The sequence below is a fragment of the Bactrocera neohumeralis genome, chromosome 5 (assembly GCF_024586455.1).
Source record: "Bactrocera neohumeralis isolate Rockhampton chromosome 5, APGP_CSIRO_Bneo_wtdbg2-racon-allhic-juicebox.fasta_v2, whole genome shotgun sequence".
In the NCBI taxonomy this organism is placed as follows: domain Eukaryota; kingdom Metazoa; phylum Arthropoda; class Insecta; order Diptera; family Tephritidae; genus Bactrocera; species Bactrocera neohumeralis.
The window spans coordinates 35,224,909-35,247,832 of record NC_065922.1 but is presented as its reverse complement, the minus strand read 5'-3'; the positions used below and the strand labels follow the sequence as shown (position 1 = coordinate 35,247,832).

General features: G+C 34.4%; 1 protein-coding gene across 1 annotated transcript; it reads right to left on the bottom strand.

The window, feature by feature from the left end:
- Nucleotides 1-8,714: 8,714 nt before the first annotated feature.
- Nucleotides 8,715-15,427, bottom strand: LOC126759848 (uncharacterized). Its single transcript, XM_050475009.1, has 3 exons — nucleotides 15,006-15,427; nucleotides 11,617-12,231; nucleotides 8,715-9,934 (listed from the first exon to the last, which is right to left on the bottom strand). Exons 2-3 carry the CDS (start codon nucleotides 12,208-12,210, stop codon nucleotides 9,398-9,400), a joined length of 1,131 nt encoding a protein of 376 aa, XP_050330966.1. The 5' UTR covers nucleotides 12,211-12,231; nucleotides 15,006-15,427; the 3' UTR covers nucleotides 8,715-9,397.
- Nucleotides 15,428-22,924: the final 7,497 nt, after the last annotated feature.

Below are 22,924 nucleotides of genomic sequence, written 5' to 3'. Positions count from 1 at the left end.
GCAGTAGTATAGTGGACAGGCGTACAGAAATCTACCTACCGGAAGCCAACAGAAGCTCGGTCCAGTATGCATAGCGCTACCACTAAGGACCATTCCAACTGCAGCTCTGAAAACTGTCCGGCAAAATCGGCGACGTGACTATTAGCTCCAGGAGAATTTACGTATAGTACCTTTGGCATAGCTAGACTGTTCGCAATGGCGATTTGGCAAGCGCTGGCTCAGAGTAAGCATAAAAAAGATAATTGACGTAAAGGTATGTTAGCTACGCGCAATACATTAAACATCTATATGGATAGCTTGAAAATGAAAAGAGGAGCAGGTCCAGGACATATTGTCCAGAATTAGACATAAGTCAGCGTTTTAAGCTACCAGAACACTGCAGTATATTTCAAACAAAGGACTTTGCTATGGGAAAGCCGCTGAGCTAGCTTATAATGCATCAGCAGAAAACTCTAGAGTCATAATCCACGTAGGCAGCCCAGCAGTAATCAAGGTAGTAACGTGGGTTTGTATATCGGCCAAAAGCGACTTGTGAAGCAGGACAGCAAAGGAGAGTGTCGCCAGCAACAAGCGACTTCACTTTTACTGGGTGCCAGGAGTGATTTATAGGGATGCAAAACTGCAAAAGTTATGTGCAAAGTGGTAGATCAAAAATACACAAAGTTCTTTCTCACACTTAATAGAAACAAAATTGGAATACTCAATGGTCACAGTCTGCTGCAGGAAATGTCAAGAGCAAGGTACCAGAGAAACAATGGGAATCAGAAGGATGTATCCACAGTGCGGTCGCAGAACTTATTTAAATTCGCATCAAGAACCGGCATACTGAAGGATAATGACTTCTCATGAACCACGTAACGTCACTCCATCTGGCATCACTAAGGACCAAAACTGGTCTGCGCGTGGCTAACAAGCCTACTAGAGTAACAAAACCTAACCTAGGTCTAACTAAATCTTTCACTTGTCGAATAGAAACTTGATAATAAGAGTGAATGTAAATTATGATTAACGACAATAATTGGGTCGAAGTCGCTAAGGGTAGTTAGGATAATCAAATTTTATAGAATAACTATCATCAACGTAAGTGTAAGTCGATAAGATAGCTATTGGGGCGTTAAGGGAAGAGCAGTTAGTTAAGTTTTTGTTCAACTTTTGGTCTACACCCAATGGTTGCTTATTACATTTCAGGTGGGAATAACCTTGAATTTTTACACACAACCAGTTCCTGTAGCTTCTTATTGCTTAGTCAAGGTGATATTTAATTAAATGCAACCCTTTTCATATATATAAATATATGTACTATATATGTATATGGTATATATATAAGTATACTCGCTTTATATATATAAATACGTATTACTTATTTGTATATGGGTATGGTATCTAAGTATGTACAATTGTTAAGTGTTAAAATTAAAGGTAAGCAAGTGTAAGCACTTTTACTTTGTGGGCAAGCAAATGATTTGATTAATCGTTGATGGTGACAGGCGTAACCTGTAAACTAATTCATCAAAATCAAGCACAAGCTGGCTCGTATATTACATGAAATTCACACATTTTAGAAAACTACAACTTGGAGGGAATTTGAGTACTTGAGAAGCGATATTTAACAGGTCTTTTTGGAGTAGTACTAGCCTTCAAGCTTGAAGTGGTCCAATATGAAGCAAATAAGTCAAAGCTACTAAAAGGGCAATAAATCAATAACAAAACACGCCATCACATTAAATTTTCGAAATTGGATTATCACCACGCCTACATCCCAAAAAGCACAATTTTAAATTCCATTTAATTCTTTCACTTTGCAGTGCGCAAATCAAGAAGCAATTGATGTAGCCAAATAAAACTTTGTCTTAATAATCCATTTAGAGTATTCCAGAACCAAAAATTGTTCTGTGTGGTACCGAATATGTAACCTTATTTATAGTTGACTTTTGAACCGGTCAATGTATGGTACATGAGTTAGAATGGGTTGAATCGTATATATAAATATAAACATTTTCGTTCTGTGTGAGGTTTAAAGAAACCCAGGGTACATGAGTTATAGTATATATAAAATATGTAGCTTGAATTCCGATCCTCTGGTCGACGTTTTACACCTTAAGGGGTTGTGGTGGGTGGGTGTCAGAGGTACAAAAAAAGGTATTTTTACGATTTTTTTAATATAAGCAATCATATATTTGAAAAATATAATATGTTATATCAATGGTACATATTTGAACAATATCTCCTGAAATTTCGATACAAAAATCTTGAAAATTCAGCCATTGAGACCTCATTTCTCTGGGTGTCTCACAAAAAAGTACTCTCGCCGTGGAGAGCTTAACTTATTATTGGTTCATATAAAATTAAAACACTAAGCATTCCGTTAGTACATATCTAAGTCTCCTTTTTGACGTAGGAAATAAAAAAATATTAAAATTTTCCTTTTTTTCTCAGACTTTGAACAAAAAATCTAATTTTTTGGTAAAATTTTCGCCATTTATTTGTCAAAAAAAAAAATAAGTTGTAATGAAACAAGAAAAAATCCTTCGTTCAATAACTAGATAATGTTATTTTAAAAACGTGTACACAATACGAACTAAATCGGTCCATAACTTTTCGAGAAATCGTGTCCACCGACTTCAAAAACAAAGTTTCGAGAAAAACACGTTAAAGGACGGGGCACTGCGCAGCTAGCCTCGTGCGCATAAGTTCACAAGGCTGTTTCTCCGAAATTATTACTCAAATCAACTTTAAAATTTGGGACAATATTCTAGAGGTATTGTAGAATTGAAAAAGCAAACAAAAAAAAATCGATTTCTTGAAATTTTCAAACCCACCTAACCCCTTAAGGTATTTCTCTGGCTTGATCCTTACAAGTTAGCAAGAGTATAAACTGTTCGGCTGCACCCGAGCTTAGCCCTTCCTTACTTGTTGCATTAGAATAGCTTGTTCCATTCGCCATTGCTAAGGCTCGGCAAAAATATAGCTTATGTCGAAATTTAATGGTTACCATGTTGCCAGATGAACTGCATCTTAAATCCAAAATTAATGAAGCTATTTTGTTGACATGATGAAATTATCTTGAAAGTGAGTTCATAATATAATATATAAATATTCAGAAATCTTATTAGCTATTTAAGTTATGCCAGGAATTTCTTGGACATATTTAGAGCAAAATCAACAATGCTACGCATAGCTGTTTTTACTATTGGGTACATAAGTTTTTCTACAACTTATGATGTGAGATACAACTATGTGTACTTATGATAAGTATATATGTACATACGTACATGCAAATACAAAAGATTGAAATGTGCACACGAGTCCTTATAAATAGCTGCAGATGCCTAGAATGTGTGAAAGCTGTTAAGAAGGATAAAACTGTTACATGTGAATTCTTAATACTTCCATATACATATATTCGTACAGCTTAGAATAAATAGGGCTTGTATGCCATACAAATATATGTGTATATCAGTTAATACTATTTAACATTAAATATTTGTAATTAAAATTATTCAAAACCGCAAAGGTTTGGGGTTGTAGCTGCTTCAGTCGATTAATAAATCTTTTAATTACATGTTTATATTTCCACTTAGCAGAAGACTGGCACATATGTGAATTGAAATTTCCACTGCGCAACTACCACATGGGATATCAATTAAGACCTTCTTATTGACCAGTACCCGGACTGGTTCATTTAAATTGTGCGCGCAAACCGAATCCATAATAAATTTTCACTTAGTTTGGTACACGCTCAACATTTTCTTACGTTTGTGCACAGTTTGTTCTGCATAAGTCAATTAAAAGGTGATTAACAGCTGTTTGTTTATGAGGCTCGTTATGTTGGATAACAGAAATCTCAGCATGTCTTATAGATCGACTCAACATATTTTGGTTAATGTTTTGGGTATGAAGCGTATCAATGCTTACTTCGTACCAAAAGACCTGAATCATTTGAAAAAAAAAACGCTTAGCTTGTCACACTGATTATTTATATATATACTGCTCTCTGAACAAATTATAACAATATTTGATATCATAGTTTCATTATTATATTTTACTTCGTGTCCACGATATTTATATTAAAGTCAAGAAAATTAACTCAAATAAACTATTTGTGATAAATACTGAATTGAAGAGACCAAATGTAGTATATGTATTAAGAAAATAATCTAATTAAGTTAGGAATATGATTATTTAATTAAATTATTATTCGTCTGGTGGAGAGTCAAAAATCGCTATATATGTATATATGATATTTGGAGCTAGAGAAAGATCTGGACTGATTGCATTCACTTTTGACATTGATCAGATATATTCGTGAACATGAAACACTAGTGTTGACCCGATTTTTTTCAATTTAGGCACAAGGACATACTTTTGTTAGAGAGATGCTCTCTGAATTTCATTAAGATAACTTACATATTGACTAATATATTCGGTAGTTTTTAGAAAATATTCGCTTGAAATTTCAATATCATATCTTATAGAGTGGCATCTATTTTCCGTCAGCCTTTACTACTAGGCTTCACATATTTAGTACACAAGTCTCTAGAAACTTGAGCACTTATTCTTGAATTGGAGAATTTTTGGACGCCAGCTCGCATCATAAACATCTTAACTGTGGAAACTCAGATAACCGCTTTGGTGCTTGATTTATGTACTGTAAAGTAAAATCTTTGTATGGAATTTTAAATTGTATTAACTATATGGGAAGTAAACGTACTTATATTATGATTTTGTCCAATATCGCAACATAGGATAGGAAAGTGGTGGAGTAATTTCGAAGATATGGTTTCTACCTTAATGTGAGCAATGCACTTCCGATTCCGCTCAATGCAATGCCAATCTCCCCAGAATTACGTGTTTGAAAATTCATCAAGATATCTTAATTATCGCTTACAGCTGCACATATATTCTCTGGCGAATGTGTCAATTAAAGCTATCGACCTGCTGAATCAGTTTTTAGCTGGTTTGTCTCACTACGTCGTGAAAAGTTCTGGTTCAATTTTTCATTATAGAAGTTTTTAAAAGGCATACTACAAAAGTAACTGCCCAAAAGCTTATAATTTAATTTACACACACCTGAATGACTTAAGAGAGCTTTTATAATGCTGAATGCATATTCGAAAAGCTTGCGGTCGCTTAAATATCCTTTAACGGATGTCCTATAAAATAAATATGTTTGTAGGTATACTGTAAAGCGGGTATATTTCGAATTTTTGTAGAGTGCATAGTGGTAAATTTTCCTGACAAAGCCAAGTATAATCTGTAATGTTGGAAAATATCCTTATGAAATCCCTTGTCCTTGCTTTCCCTTTTTATAGCTATAAAGTGTTACAAAATGAAGTGTAGTGCTAATTTTTTTTGAGTTGTTCGGTATCATTACATATCCATATTACTTGTACTAAATTATACCAACACGCCTTGTCGCCAAGAAAAAACTGAGCAGAGAATAGAATCGTTTTAGTGTGACTGAACGCGACTGAATACAATGTCTAACATATCAACCAATTAACGTAACTTTTATATCAGCACATGATATTGGGTCTGATAACGGCCAGGTACCATTCGAGCGCTCTTTTCCACTCACAAACCATGATATGATAGTCTTTTCAATTAATAAATTTTCATTTATCACTTTATACTCATTCGCTTTGTATTCTTCGACCAGTTTCCCTTATCGCTGACGTGAACCAATTATTGCTGATAACGACGTGAAAAAGGTGTGTGTCTCTGAATATTTACGATAAATTTACTTACAAACAAAGAACGTATATTATTTACGGTCTTTACGTGCGGGTTCATGACTACAATAAGTGTTTTAGCCGGAAACGTTACCACACAAGGTTATAAAATATATTTATATTTGTGTGTTTTAGCAACGAAAGGGTGGTGTGTATGTTAAGCAAAGTTCAAAAAGAGTAAACTTTTTTAAAAATATAAATTGTTTAATTAGTCTGAAATATAAATTCGAACTGTACATACGTTAGTGAGCCCTTAAATTCATTTGATGGAGTGCAGTTTAGCCCACAAATTCCTTTCACAGCTATTTAATTCAGGAAAAGGGGTTGCAGTTCTACTTCTTCCTGTCGAGAAAGGAAAATGCTGTCTAGAGTAAACGATGTGATGAATGGGGCAAGTTGAAAATACGGCATCTGTCATATTCAAAAATATAGTAGAAGAAGAAAGCGACTTTTAACAGCACCTATTCTTGTTTCTATTTAAAATGCTCGCCTTTCAATTATCCAAAAGCAGTTTTTAAATAAAAGTATTAATTAAAAAAGACACAACACATTTTGTATTTTGCTTGTTTAGTATTCAAAGAGGCCGTCTGACAGTTATACTCTTAACCCTTAAATGTCATGCAGATAGCAAAATAAATAACTGGCAAGCAATTTGATATAGCTTTATCAAGCAAATATTTATTTAGCCCACTCATTCATTAATACAGAATTTAATCTCGCTTGAGCACTTTGTGGCCACTGTCTTTACCAGCTTTATGTGCTTACGATCAATAATATTGATATTTTACATTCATGAGCGATTAGTTAATTTACCACGAGCAACTTGTTCATATGCCTCCCATGTGATCGGTAGCTCGCTTGAAGTGTGACACATTTTAATTGCTTTGTAATAGAATTTACAAGTGTTTATTATGTAAATATAAAAATTTATCGACTATAACTAGATTTCTCATTACAAAATGTATATACTTAAGAGCTAAAGCGTCTCAAATGCAGTCTGTTGTATTCATAAATTTCAGTACAGAGTTTTTGTTAAATTCCCAAAAAAATATTATACTATTTTGTTTTTGCTTATATCGATGGTCTATTACTTTAAAAATAGCATACTGAATTTTTAAATGATTATTTTAAATATTTTTGTGTTTTGTCCTTTTAAAGTGCAGCTCGAACAGACCAAGACAAGTTTTGAAAACAAAACAAAAATAATAATAGCTTGGAACCCTTTTTAAACGAAAAATTAAATAACAAAAATGAAAGAAAAAAAAGTTAACTGGTGATCTGTGGTCGGGAAGAGGAAGGAGAGGTGCGTGGTATAATTTGTATTTGTTATAAACGGTTTATCTCGATTTACGGCTTAACTACGTGTGCTATAGAAAAAAGTTATATGACAAAGTTGTAGAAAATGAATATATCTACATTTCTTGTATTAATACCTTTTCCATATAACCTCAAAATTGATGTGAACATTTTTTTTTTTTGTTTTCTTCGAGCTTAACTGATACGGACAATATTTTCTAGACGAGAAGGTTTTTAGGTTTCATCTATGGTAAAGCCGAATTCACAGCAGCAAAGAATTTCTTCAAAAATTTTACTGTATATTCCAAAAATACTAGTGAGCTAGTGAGCTAAACATCCGTTTGAAGGCGAGCTAAAACGAGTAGTCGAGTCATCCCTCCCCAGAGTTGACTGGGTTTTCATCCCTCCCCATTCCCATAACAACTGAGTTCTGTGCACTTTGATAAAGATAAAATTTGTTTTCATCCGCCACGTAAAAAAACACCTCCAATAAAAAGATAACGACAGCAAAGAAGATCGCTTTCATTCCCATAACAACCGCGCCGTTAGTTCTGCTTTTTCCAATTTGATAAAGATAAAATTTGATAAATGGGTATGGTAGTGAACGAGGGTAAGACGAAATATCTCCTGTCATCGAATAAACAGTTGTCGTACTCCCCCTTGACTCCCACTTCCCTACGGAAAGTCATAACTTCGAAGTCGTAGATACTTCATCCATCCTGGAATCAGCATTAACACCAACAACAACGTCAGTCTCGAAATCCAATGCAGAATAACTCTTGCCAATAGGTGCTACTTCGGACTGAGAAGGCAATTAAGAAGTAAAGTCTTCTCTAAAAAAATATATATATATATTCGAATAAAAACAAAACTCTATTAGTCCCTCATTATTCCGGTCTTGCTATATGGTGCATAGGAATGGACGATGACAACATCTGATCCTGGCCCAAATTTTGTTCAGCGATGAGGCCCATTTCTGGTTCAATGGGTATGTAGACAAGCAAAATTGCCGCATTTGGGACAAAGAGCAACCTAAAGAGACTCAAGAGCTGACATTTCATTCAGAAAAATAAAAACAGTTTGGTATGGTTTGTGGGCCGGTGGAATCATGGGTCAATATTTCTTTGAAAGTGATGCCGGTGTAAACGTAACCTTCAATGGCGACCGTTATTGCGCCATGATAACCGACTTTTTGATGCCTGAAGCTCGTGATCTCGGCGCCAATTGGTTTCCCAATGGATTTATTGAGAGATCACTTCGCTGAGCCGATAATTTCAAGTATTGGGTCAGACGATTGGCCACAAAGATTCTGTGATATTATTCCGTTAGACTTTTTCCTGTAGGAATATGTAAAGCCTAAAGTCTATGCGGACAATCCCGCTTCGATTCAGGCCTTGGAGAAAAACATCTCACGTGTCAGTCGCCAGTTACCAGCCGAAATTCTCGAACGAGTCATCGGAAAATGGTTTTAACAGATGGACCATATAAGCCAACATGTGAAAAAGATAATCTACAAAAAATAAATGCCAAATAATATTCTTTCGAATGGTAATATACATTCCCCCATTAGATTAGAAGTTTATGTGTTTTTTCTTAAAAAAAGAGTAGGGAACATCGAAACAGATCACCATTTGTATATAAACATACCTTCAAAATTAAAAAAACAATTGATTTCGTAGTTTTTTGTTTGTTTTAATTCCCAAAAATCGCCACTTAAGGCTGTTACACTGGGCGTGTCACTTAACAATTTGAAAAAACTAACTACTTATGTATGTATGTACAGCTATGTATTAAAATAAATAAATATTACATTAAGCAGCTAATTAATCACAGTAGGCATTAACGCACACTAACTATTTAGCACAAGCACAAAAATTCTTTTAATACATACATACATAATATCATTGCGTTAAAAAATGCTATAATTGGTTGAGTGAGCTAACTACTTACATAATTTATAAATTAAGTGTGTACAAAAATTTAATTACAACAATAAATATGAACAACTTAGCTGCTAAATGGTGGCTGGGCATGATTTCAATAAATATTTTTCGTTTTATGTAGAATGCGCTTATACGCCTAAATGAATGCAATAAATAAATAAATAAATAAGTAATGTGATGCATACTTTGAGGAACTCTAGCCTATAACTAGGATTTGTGCGCTTAAAACTAATTAAACTTAGTGGTATGTTTAAGTATTGGACGTCCTTATTTCGGTATAATACAACAGCCGAGCCGACACACGCCTTCATCAGCCTTTATAAAGGCTACCGCAGGCATAGCTTCTTTTAGTTACACTATTAATGGCACATACTGGGATAAATTCATTACACTACTAATACACTAACACAATTATGTGTTATGCGCTCACGCTGCCAGCGGCAACTCGTCGCTCATGCCGTACGACGCCTGCGCAGAGGTGTCGTAGCCCTCCAAATCGGCCAGATCCAACCAGTGACTGTAGTTGCTCTCATCACTGTAGCTGGCTACAGACTTGGCTGTTGCTCTATTGCCCACCCGCTTACGTGTCGCCTGCATTTGACGACGCACTATTTGCAACATATGTTGCACGTATTTGTTGTAACGTTGTTTGGCGAAACGCAAATCTCTCGGGTCCACACCTTTCTTGTCGACAAGTGCTTGATCGTTTGAATAGAAATTTAGTTTCTTTTGCATTTCGGCGCGCGAAACGGAGCGTATTTTCGCTTGTGGATTTACAGCATGTATGGCGGATTCCACTTCGCAGAGTATGCGCCGCGCGCTCAGCAACAGTGCGTTCAGTTCGTGTGTGGTGGCGTTGACCATTTGCAGATTTTTAAGATCCCAACGATATTGTTTCACACCCAGTTCGGCGAAGCTGGCGACAAATTTCTGCATGGCGCGATGCCAGTGATGAAGTTCGATCTGTAATGGAAGAGAAGGTTATGATTAGTTGGCGGTTGATTGTAGGATTTTTGGTATGTATGAGCTTAAAGGCTTATTTATGATGGGATTGCTGACTAGTTTTTCTTTAGTTACAATTTCATACTAAAAAGTCGAATGAAAAATAAAGAAACCTTTTGCAGAAAATATTTTTGAGATATCGATCTGAAATTTTGCATGTTTTTTTTCTGCTCAAAGCGCTACTCATTTATCGAAACCGCCGTTGTCGGAGCTCTATACCGTAGAGGCGTGATACCAACTCAGCGCTCGAAATGAAATCTTTGTATGGAAAACTTTTATATATAGTATAACAAACTATCTTCACGAAATTTGTCATATTGTCCGGATCGAAATACTATATCTTATAGCTGCTGACCAAACGAAATGAAGTGAGTGTATAGAAACATTTTTACTTGTGAAGAGTATTCTATAGTAGATTCAGCGCAACCAAAGTTGACATTTTTCTTGTTTCAATTCTTCTTTCATATTTTCTATGTAACTCCGCGCCTCTATATACTGACTCAACCTCCTGCAATAGTCATTTTGCGAAATGTTTGGGAAAATCCATTCTATTCACACCTGAAAACAAATAAATTCAATTGTCGGGGAAAATCCAGAGTGAAATTTGATAGGTGATAAGCGTGCGAGCCTCCGACTTTCGGCAAGCAAAGCTTTGTAAGTACAAAAGTACGGAAAAGAGGAATAAAAAAAATAATAATAACAAAAGCAAATGCTACGCGCTCAATATAGTTCTAACAATCAGCGTTTCGCTAAAAAACAACAACAGCAAAAAACCATAACAAAAGCGGCTGCTAAGTGATAGACAAGCAGACCAAGCTCCATGGCATACGAGCGCCAAAAACACAACAAGTAATTCAAAACAAGCGAGTGCCTTATATGCTGTGATAAAAGCGCGCACAAACACACTGTGATATACATTTCAACAGTTGTACGCACACACACATATGTATATATCACACACACACATATGTATATATCACATACATACATATGTATGTATATTTGGATGAATTTCAGTGTCTAGCGGTCTGCGGTCGTGGATACGCCGATACGAAGTGACTAAACTTTTGCATTAGTCATCGGCTTGCTCGTCTGCATGTATGTGTGTATGCAAAGCGAGCGAATAAGTACGTCACTACGTCACGCAATAACGAAAAAAAGAAAAACGAGGCTAACCCAAACTAGAGGAAGCGTGTTTGTATGCATGTGCACACGGGCTCGTATAATTTGCTTATTAAGTAGTAAATGATTGTCACAGTTGGCGCGAGCTTTCAGCGAACGCCAAGCGCACAGCTGGCCGTTCGGCCGCTCGGCTGCTCAGCTGGTTGCTTGGATGGATGGATGGCTGGTTTAATTGGTAAGCGCGGCGCATGCAGGGCGCGCGTTCAGCTTAAAATCGGTCAGCAGCGCAACGAAAGTGCTTCATATCACAGACATACTGTTTACATACATATTATATTTATGCGCTCACTGTTATTTGCGTTGCTTGTTGTTGTTAAAAAAATAAATTAATTTTGCAGAATGCGCTTCGTAAGTTTCGCAGTAATCAATTGATTGTATGACGTCCAATATTTTCATATTTTTGTGCATGAATAATTATGTTTTTCTTATTTAATTCACATGAATATATGTACAATACTCACTTTGGCTGTTCGATTCAGTGTTGGCAGAAATTTATATTTCCTACTATGCTTGCGCCAGCTGACCATACCGGTGATATTTATCGTATGTAGTGCATTTATAGTTGTATTCTCCGAACGCAGCGCCCTTCTCAGCGTTCGCACTACTTCCTCTTTGGCCATCATATGCTGTATACTCGGCTCGGCATTTTCCTCCCGCACAAACCCGCATGCATTCACCCACTCAAGTGGCGCCACAGCATCGTTTGTCACACTAGCTAAGCCGCTCAGGTGCATTTTGTCGTTGTGGCGCTTGCGCAGTCGCTTTCGTCGTCCGTGTTGTGCCGCACCTGCCGTGCTGTCGAGTAATTGTTGAAAGACGGCTCTTTGTTGATTGCTAAGCGCCTCGGCGGCGTTTATAGCTGCTAATGCTGCTGGTCGGACGTTGTTGCCGGGGGTGGCTGAGGTGTGCATGTGAACGGCTTGTATGGCGGCCGCTGCACTGTTTGCAGGCATTTGTGTTAATACTGTTAGCACTGTTAACATGAATACTGTTAATGTTGTTAACTGTTTGGTTCGTTGGCCTTGCTGTGTTTGCGTGGCGCTTGTTTTAGCCATTTTGTGGTCGTTTGTTGTTAGCTGAAATTAATTAAAAATTATAATTTTTATTAATTATTAATTAATTTGGTAAAAATTAATACAATAAAAATAATTTTATTTTTATACTTGTTTTATTTAAATAAATATTTTTTTTTAATTTTATTTGATTGAAAATTATGTTATTTAATTTTTTTTTTAAATTAATATTTGATTGGAAATTATTTAAATAAAAAATATATTTTTATTGTTATCTTAAAATTTGGAAGTAAAATTTGTGTTTAGAAAATTTTTAATTTTATAACCTGAATCTGAATATATGTATGTGTTAAATTAATATATTTTTAATCAATTATTTTTTATACGTTTGATTTAAAATATGATTGTATTATATGTACATACGTATATTAAAAAATATTTTAATTTCAGTTTTAAATAATTTTTTTAATTTTAAATTAAAAAAAATAAGAAATTGAAATTTTACAATAAAAAAATATATATTTTTATTTATTTATTAGTTTTTTTAATTTTTAATAGTTATAATAATAGTTTAAAATAATTTCATGAAAATGTTTTATTAGTAAACAAATTTTGGGTTAAAAATTTTGATTTTAGTTTATTTCAATTTTTCTTTTAATTTTCTTTTCTAATATATTTTTATAATTTTTATATGTATTTCTTATTTCATGTTTTATATTTTTAAAATATGTTTGTATATTTTTTATTTCAATATTTTAATATTTATTTATTTTTTTTTTAATTTTTTCGCATTTGTTTATGTTTTACGCAACCCATAAAGCATAACTCAACTAAACAAACCAGTTGCTGTTGTATCTTCTTAAGCGAACGAAACAAAAATAAAAAATCTCCCTAGTTGACATTTACAACAACTTATCGCCGGCAATAAATCCTACAAATATGTTAATTAATATTGCAAAATACCTGCGAGGCAGCAATATTAACATATTACGATACTAAACTAGTAGTTGCAACCTAAACGGTAGGCAGGCAGCACACACAAGAACAACAGCAACTACAAAATGCTGTAAACAAGTGTCATTCAAAGGCCTAAAACAACGTGTGGCGCATGCGCTGCAACAATAACAAAAACGAGGACGAAGTCAACAGCACTCACTTAGCAGCAGCAGTTGCACGCGGCTCATCTGTCAGTGAAAAATGCAGAAATTCCACACATACATTTGTGGTTGTATGCAGCCATGCCGGATTGTTTAGTGTCTGCAAATTATAAGTTGCATCTAATGCGGTAGCTCATAATGACTAGCAACAGTTTCATGTATATACATACATACACATATAGTATATATAATGTGCATACATACATATGTATGTATGTATATGTAAATGGTTTGGCATAAAACAATTTGGGGATTTCGCTTGCGGTACGCTTGCGCGCTGGACGTGTCTGCGATGGCGTGCCAAATAGTGGCTATAAAACACGTTGATGACGTACCTACATGTCTGTGCAGGTGCGCATGTGTATGTGTGTGTGTGTGCATGTGAGCGCGCGTTGACGCACGCTTGTAGGCGTAAGCCATCGAGCTTATAATAACCATGTCTTTGTCATTAAAATGGAATGAAAGGTCGTTATTGTTTTGAAGTTACCCTACAATGTTTGTTTTTTGTTGGGTTTTAATTTCTTTTGATTTAAATTTTTATTATTAATCTTTTTTGTCTAAAAGACACAGGTAAATGTTGGACCTATATTCATTTATGTTTTGCGGCTATGACGACATAATAACGAAAGTTGTTGTTGGTATGTGCATTATTTTGGTTTCTTTTCGAGAAATTTCCTAGTTTTTTTACTTAAATTGTGATTTTTTGAAATAATTTTTTTTTAATTAGGCTAATTTTTTTTAACTAAATTAATTTCTTTAATTAAAATAATTTAAATTTTGACGAAATTTCATTTCATTTCAATATTATTTAATTTTTTTGACCATTTTTTCATATTAATTTCATAAAAATTTATAACTTTATTCATAAAAATACATGTTATTTTAATTTTAAAAATTTTTATTTGAATATTTTAAGACCATTCTTTTTGTTAAATACAGTTTTTAGCATATATTCATATTAACTTCAGGATATTTTACGTTTTTTTTTCATAAAAATTTAATTTAAATTTTGTAAAGTTTATTTTATTATTTTAAATCAAATAATTAAATTAAATTATTATTTTTTGAATTTAAATTTTTTTTTCTAATAAATTAGAAAGTTCTTTACAAAACTCTTAAAACAGCAAAAATATTAATTCTCAAAGAAGTTTTTTTAAAGGCACGTTCTTAATTTAGCGCTAATAATTTTCGAAAAATTTGTGTTTATATTATTTTTTTCTTTTCCAAGCAGTTTGAAGTTACGGCGTGGTGCAAAAAGTTTCTATTTGAAAAATATTTTATATTAAACTATATTTCAACTTTTTTAATTAATTATTTAATAATTAATTTCATATTAATTATTTTTACACTTTTTTCTATTTAATAGTTTGTATAAAATATTATTTTTATGCTATGTTACGCATATTTTTTAAATTAAACTACTAATTAAATAAATTACTCTGTTGCTTTACTTTTTATATATTTTATTTCATAATAATTATTTTTATTTTGTCATTCATAAATATATTTTATTTGATATTAATTAATTTTGTAATCACATTTATTAATTGAAGCACCGCACATAATACTTTTTTCATTAAAATTTTTATTTTATTTCATATGAAAATTTTTATGTTATTTTTATTTAAATTTTTTTAAAAGTTTATTTAATTTTTTTCTAAATTTTTCCATCATTCTTACCTTTTGCCTCTTTTAAAAAATACTGTTAGTTAGTGCCTTTGCACTGGAAGCCAATTCGCTGCTTCTCTCTCTCACTTGTGCTGCTCTTTAACAGCTGATTTGTTGCAATCGCAAATGAAGTTTTTGTGATTTTGTAAATATTTCCGTTTTTTCGAACACACACGTGCTTTTTACACAGCCAAATTACGTATTCGTGACAATAAATTCCGTTATAACACGTGCTTCGCAGTAAATAAATTAATAACGAGCTTAATAATATTTATATTAATTTTAATTACTTTAATTTTCACAGCGCCTTTCAATTGACTTTTAATAACGTGTTAATAATTTAATATAATCTTTACTTAATACTTATTTCGTTCGTTTCAATTATTATTAATTTAAATTATTATTATTTTTTTGCTCCGAGCTGCGTGTTGCTCATTTGTCGATTTAATACTTAATAATAGCGTTGCTTACGTTTCGCAGTCTTTATATGAACTAACTAAAAACATTTGAATGCCGACTCTCTTATGAGCTTGTTAACGCCGGCATGCAGCGTTTACACACACGCACACACATACACACACGCGAACACAGATGCCAATAAGCGACGCGTTAGTCAGCGCGACACGCTTACTTGCGGGCCGGCTTGAGTCTCCCTCACAATTATGAATAAGAGTTACGAGCAATGAGTTAGAAATTAACTGTGTATATTCAATTGAGTCAAATGTTGAAATCACAACAAAAAGCAACAACAACTAATGACAAGAAACAAGAACAATCACGGCAAATCGTGGCAAATGGGTAGGTGTTTATGGTTGTTAGCGGATATAAGTATGTATGTATATGTGTGTAAATATTGTGTGTAGGTGCGTGTCTGTCCGTCTGCGCGTTCCAGCCAACAGGCGCGCAAAAGAACGAAAAACGAAGAAAAACGCGCGCACTCTGCAATTACTCATCGGCATTTTCCGCATGCAACAAGAGGACGGCGATGAGCAGCCAGACGCGCCACGGTATTTATGTATATAATATACATCTACATTTATTTTTCAGTGTATGTGTGTGCTTCTTAGGTGCACAAGAAGGTAAGATTCACCTATAAATGCACGCTTTTTCACACTCTTCAGCTATGGAGACACCCCTAGGGCACAAGCCCCTACGCTATGGACGCAGCGCATGCCAACTATTTATGTATGTATATATGTACATACATTTATATAAATATATATACATATGTCTGTGCAGTTATTTGTTTTGAGACCGAGCCTAAGGCTGTAGCTTGGCTGTGAGCATTGAGTGGGCCGGTGAGTAATAAACCGCTTACTTAGGCACTTGCTTAAAACCAAACGCACACACTTACACACACAAATGCAGATGTAAATTTTACGCTCTTGCCACGCTTGAGTGAAATGCTATGCAGCAGAAAGGTGTTGTAAGTGCTGCTTACAAGTATATAAAATCAGATTTATGCGCAAAGCGTGGTATTTACCTAGACAATATACATACATATGTATGTGTATGCTATCACTGTTACCTGCGCTAGTCACGTTTATGCATGTAGGCGTTGTAATTGCATTCATAATGCAGGCACACACAAACTCCTAGGTACTCCCAGGTATCTACTTGAGTTTTTTTTTGTCAATTACATGCATTTCAATTATGTGCTTGTGACGTCGCTGTCGTAAGCAACCAATGGCCATTTGTATTGACAGCTGTTAGCGGCGGCGGGGCGGAGACATTTCTGTGAACACATCAGTCTTCAGTCATACGTATGTACATAATTCTATCTATTTACCTTAGAGTATTGAGTGTAATTGCGAATGATGAATACATCCATACATACATGCATAGACAGGTATGTGTGCCGGAGTAATTATTTGTTTACTCCCTGACGTGTGCATATTTAAAAATAAAGTGCAAATAAGTTCCCCTACTTATGTTTACTTTGACGGTGCTCTTTTCGAATTTTACTTCTTTTTAAAATTTTGTAATAAATGTTCAGCCAACACCCTCATTCGCAATTTGCCATATTTAGAAATTTAGGTATTTTCACACTTTCATAAAGTAGTGACGTCTTTAAGTGTGACGTTGTCGTTTGACTGACTGTGATTAATGTTATGCACTATGCAAATAATTATTGGGTTTGGTCATGATATTCTTAGAAATATTGCTAAAAATAGCGTAATTGTTGTTAGGGAAAAAGAAATCCCACTGGAGTTTCTTTGAGTCTAGACATTTTTTTTGAATTATTTGTGGGCTTGTTAGCTGGCTTGCTTATGGTACAAAGTATAGTACAAAGAACTGACGAATGATATCCTATTTAGCAAAAGAAGCATGAGCAGTAATAAAAACAAACTAAATTACAATAATCAAACTATTTCAATACAACGACAAAAATGTCTTAACAAAACAACACTGACGACCTTCCAAATATTATTGATAAGTTGTTGTCTCTTTTTTTTAATTTATGTTGTCAACTCAAATAAAGTTTTTTAATTATTACTTTCCTCGCTACTTTTACATATTTTATTACGTTTCAAACCTTCTCTGGCCTACGATAAACATTTCAAATCCAAAATCAGCTACATATGAGCAAAACATTATAAAACTTTGTTCATAATTTTAAAATTCTTAATTTTTATACTCTCGCAACAATGTTGCTAAGGAGAGTTTTATAGTTTTGTTCACATAACGATTGTTTGTAAGTAAAACTAAAAGAGTCAGATATAGGGTTATATATACCAAAGTGATCAGGGTGACGAGTAGAGTCGAAATCCGGATGTCTGTCTGTCCGTCCGTCCGTCTGTCCGTCCGTCTGTCCGTCCGTCCGTGCAAGCTGTAACTTGAGTAAAAATTGAGATATCATGATGAAACTTGGTACACGTATTTCCTGGCTCCATAAGAAGGTTAAGTTCGAAGATGGGCAAAATCGGCCCACTGCCACGCCCACAAAATGGCGGAAACCGAAAACTTATAAAGTGTCATATCTAAGCCATACCACGCCCACCTCCCATACAAAGGTTATGTTGAAAATCACTAAAAGTCCGTTAACCGACTAACAAAAAACGTCAGAAACACTAAATTTTACGGAAGAAATGGCAGAAGGAAGCTGCACCCAGGCTTTTTTAAAAATTGAAAATGGGCTTGGCCTCGCCCACTTATGGACCAAAAACCATATCTCAGGAACTACTAGACCGATTTCAATGAAATTCGGTATATAATAGTTTCTTAACACCCTGATGACACGTACGAAATATGGGTGAAATCGGTTCACAACCACGCCTTCTTCCAATATAACGCTATTTCGAATTCCATCTGATGCCTTTTCTGTATAATATATACATTAGGAACCAATGATGATAGCGGAATAAAACTTTACACAAATACGATATTTGAAAAATATGTAAATGACGGATAATGAAATCTCGATTATCACTTTATCATGCGAGAGTATAAAATGTTCGGTGACACCCGAACTTAGCCCTTCCTTACTTGTTATTTTTACGAATAAATTCTCGCAAACGATACATAACACTCAAGAAGTATTCCTTGTTGCCAGTTTGGCCAGCAGGAAGGAAATCGGAATGCATCACACCTAGATAATCGAAGACAACTGTCAACGCGACTTTGATTTTTGACCTGCTTTGATGTGGTGTTTTCGGCCTCGGGTCACCTTTCCCACGACAATCGACCGACTGATCGTCTGTTTCCGAGTCGTAAGCATAGATCAAAGACTCATCGCCAGTAATAATACGTTTCATGACATCCTAGTAATTGGGAAGCATTGTTTCACAGTTGTTAACGCGACGATGTTTTTCGAAAAAATTAGTGATTTTGGAACCAATCGTGCTTTCACTTTTCATAGAATCAAATGATCTTTCAAAATGGTTTTCACTGATCCTTCTAATACTCGAACGATGCCAGTAATATCTCTGACTGTTAATCATCGATTTTCAGGTGTCAATTCATTTATTTTACTGACGTGTTGATCATCAGTTGATGTTGATGGCCGTCTTGGACGTGATTCATTGGCAACGTCTTTAAATAATTAAATATTTTGATGTGATACACAGATGTCACTAATAGTTATACCAAAAAAATATTTCGACGAATTCGCGCGAAATTTAAATTAAAAAGTCTTTTACGCTTTCATGCGTTTGAGCGAGCCTAAATAACAGCAACTGGATGAACATCAATTTGTATAAGAAAATAAGATTGCCATTTTTTATATTTTCCACGCATTTTTACAAGGACTTCCACAAATATTTCAAGTAAAAATTAGCCAAATCGGTTCAGCCGTTCTTGAGTTTTGGCGAGACTAACGAATAAAAATTTATTCTCGTAAGTTGATCTCAGATACTTCAACCAAAATTGCTTTGAAATAAGCCTTTGGAAGAGATATTACTATAAAAAATTTGTCCTATTTAAATTTTGATGACATATGCACATACTGAATTTATTCAATAGCTTAAAAGCAGGATTTTTTATTAAATATGAAGACATCTTTTCTAGAACAATTATTAACAGACTGAGGCAATTTATAAGGACGGTCTCGGTTTTCCTTCAAGGAATGTAATATGATAATGCTGTTCTCATAGACACCCTTCTCTCTATTGAAAAAAAACAAAAACGATTTTCAAAAGCTGCGTTTGAAGCGAATTTTTTACAAGCACCTTCATTGGCTACAGACCGGAAATGGTAGTACTCACTTGGTATCAATTCCGTACTATAAGATGGATGTATTTCACTTCTGGGCGATTGTTACCTTTTTCGAATGTCAAGAATCGATTCTTAATCGACTTCGACTACTGAAGATCGATTCCGAAAAATCGATTATTTTACGTGAAAACTCGATTTTCGAGTAGAATCGGAATCGAGTTTACCATCCCTACTGGCAGCCATCGCGTGCACATACATAAAAAAATGATTTTTTTTCCATGTAATTTCTATGGAAAACAGAAAATTTGAAAGAGGCACCTCTTAATATTAATATTAAGAGCTCATCTTTTGAGTGACTTTTTTTTACACATTTCGAAAGTTTTGAGCCTATTTTTCAGTTGAAAAAAAAGGTTGGCTCAAAATGGCACACCCTAATATATAATATATTATTTTTTGTCCTTTACAATGGCGAAGAAAAGTTGACGCCACCGCTCATCCACTAGTATGATCTACTGCATCCATCAAGTGTCTACGAATCGTAGACTCTCAAAAAAAAAAAAAAAAAAGTTAAATCAGATGATCATCATAACAAAGAAAATTTATTGATCTAATCTAAACATAATTTTATGTATTTCGATCAATTAAATCCATAAGTTAAAATTCTGCGAAGTTGCTAAAAATTACAAAAAAAATGATATAATATTTATGAAAAATCATTGTAGGCTCAGATCGAAGACGATTTTTATGCAATTTGAATGAACTAAACAGAAAAAAGTTCTTGGAAAATCCTGAAGCCTGTACATTAATGGTATAATTAGGGAGAGATTACCTTTGGCCTTGGAAAAATTCACCAATATACACAGAGCTGAGCTCAATGCCCCCGCTTGGTCATAGTTTAATTATACCCTGAACAGGGTATATTAAGTTTGTCACGAAGTTTGTAACACCCAGAAGGAATCGTCGGAGACCCTATAAAGTATATATATAAATGATCAGTATGTCGAGCTGAGTCGATTTAGCCATGTCCGTCTGTCTGTCCGTCTGTCCGTCTGTCTGTATATATACGAACTAGTCTCTCAGTTTTTAAGATATCGTTTTGAAATTTTGCAAACGTCATTTTCCTCAAGAAGCTGCTCATTTGTCGGAACGGCCGATATCGGACCACTATAACATATAGCTGCCATACAAACTGAACGATCGGAATCAAATGCTTGTATGGAAAACTTTCACATTGGACAAGATATATTCACGAAATTTAGTATATGTTATTTTCTAATGCAAAAGAGTAATTTTTGAAGAAATTGTTCAGATCGGTTAACTATAGCATATAGCTGCCATATAAACTGAACGATCGGAATCAAGTTCTTGTATGAAAAACTTTCACATTTGACAAGATATATTCACGAAATTTGGTATATGTTCTTTTTTAAGGCAACAATGTAATCTCCGAAGAAATTGTTCAGATCGGTTAACTATAGCTTATAGCTGCCATACAAACTGAACGATCGGAATCAAATGCTTGTATGGACCACACTCACATTTGACAAGATATATTCACGAAATTTGATATATGTTATTTTCTAAGGCAACAATGTAATCTCTAAAAAACTTGTTTAGAACGGATTACTATAGCATATAGCTTCCATACAAACTGAACACATAGTTACTAACAGAAATGCACCTGTGAAGGGTATTTAGCTTCGGTGCAACCGAAGCTAACGTTTTTTCTTGTTTTTACTGTAAGGATATGCTTTTCATTCGAAACTGAAATGGACGACAAAACCAGGATACCTAATACATATGTGAGCCACGAATAAACAGGCTCTTTCGTAAATATTGCACTTTGAACGCCGTGAGGTTTTTGTTTAAAGAAATTATCGGCATATCTTTTTCTTTTACTATCAAAAGGGTAAAATACGAGACGAGCGTGTTAACAGAAAATGTGTTGACGGCAAAATTTCGTTTCAATGCGTAAAAGACTATTAAAAATCTGCAGAACCTCTCTCTCGGGACGGGGATTATGAGTGAGTTGCAAAGCCTGGTATTTGTTCATCGAGAGAGGACTTCACTTCTCAATTGCCTATTCTGCGTTGGATTCCTGACGTTTTTTTTTGGTCTTAATGCTAGTCTCAAGATAGACGAATGTACATATCTATGACTTCGAGGTTGTAACTGTCAGCAGAGAGGTGAGAACCAAGTCGAGAATGCGAAGTTGATGCCTATAGGGTGGGGTCATGTGTAGAAGTTCACGCAAGGGAGGAGAGTTCTCTGAGCGCCATTTCCTTGAGAGTGGAAATGTGAACGTGAGTTAAAGTGAGAGGGCGAAACATCCATCCCCACGGTTGTACGCTGTGTCTCAATGAAAAGGAGAAAGCAGCCTCAGATGAGGATGTACTATCACACCCACAAAAATTTTTGAATGGAAAAACCTTCGATTAAAATCAGGACGTCAAGAACTCTTTGGGCCAGTTTGTTTCCAGCAATTGAATTGGATCCATCTAATGCTCAAAAGATGCCAAAAAGGGAGTATATGATTTCAATAAATCTTTTACATAACACAAAAAATCTTGTTTAAATTGTTTTAGAAAATGACATTTTTGTATGAAGAACCAAATAAAAAATAAATCTGGAAAATAAAATAGAGGTCACTTTGAAGTGAGAAAGTATGGACAGAGCAGACATTAAAAGTCGGAAAAAATTTCTAGAATTTTGTAATGTAATGAAAATGCAATTAGATTATGTCATAAGTTTCGCCTCATAAAATAAGTAAAATAGCTGGAGAGCTGAGTTTGTAGCACTCAAAATGTCCGAGACCCTATAATGTATATATATTGGGTAGTCGTTGGGTAATAAAGTCTTTTCGTATTTCTAATCAAACTTCAACTTATTCTTTTTATATCACAGTACAACAGCTAACCTGGGGGGTGAGAAATTCCAAGTCAGGGTGATGGTACTAGGTCAGTGTAGTAAAACCCTCAAAGGGTTTCGCATTCGTATGTGTCAGTTTTTTTATGACCTTATCTTGATGTTTTTTTCGCTTAAACATTTTGGCAAAAACGTAGTTTATATTTTGATGAAACAAATTTAGAAAAATTAAGAATTACAGGTTCTCTAAAGGTTATAAAAAAAAACTGACACATTTTTTGACGGTTTTAAATTTGACCTAGTACCATCTCCTGACTTGGAATTTCACCCCCAGCCAATAATCCCAAAAATGTTCCACAGTGTATTTATAATAATAAATAAATAAACTAATATGTACCATTTCGGTCGACCAC

Excerpts from the sequence above, each read along its gene's own strand:
- LOC126759848 (XM_050475009.1), bottom strand. The coding sequence starts at position 12,210 with ATGGCTAAAACAAGCGCCACGCAAACACAGCAAGGCCAACGAACCAAA. Across the intron at positions 9,935-11,616 it reads CACTGAATCGAACAGCCAAA|ATCGAACTTCATCACTGGCA; the intron begins GTGAGTATTGTA and ends CTTCCATTACAG.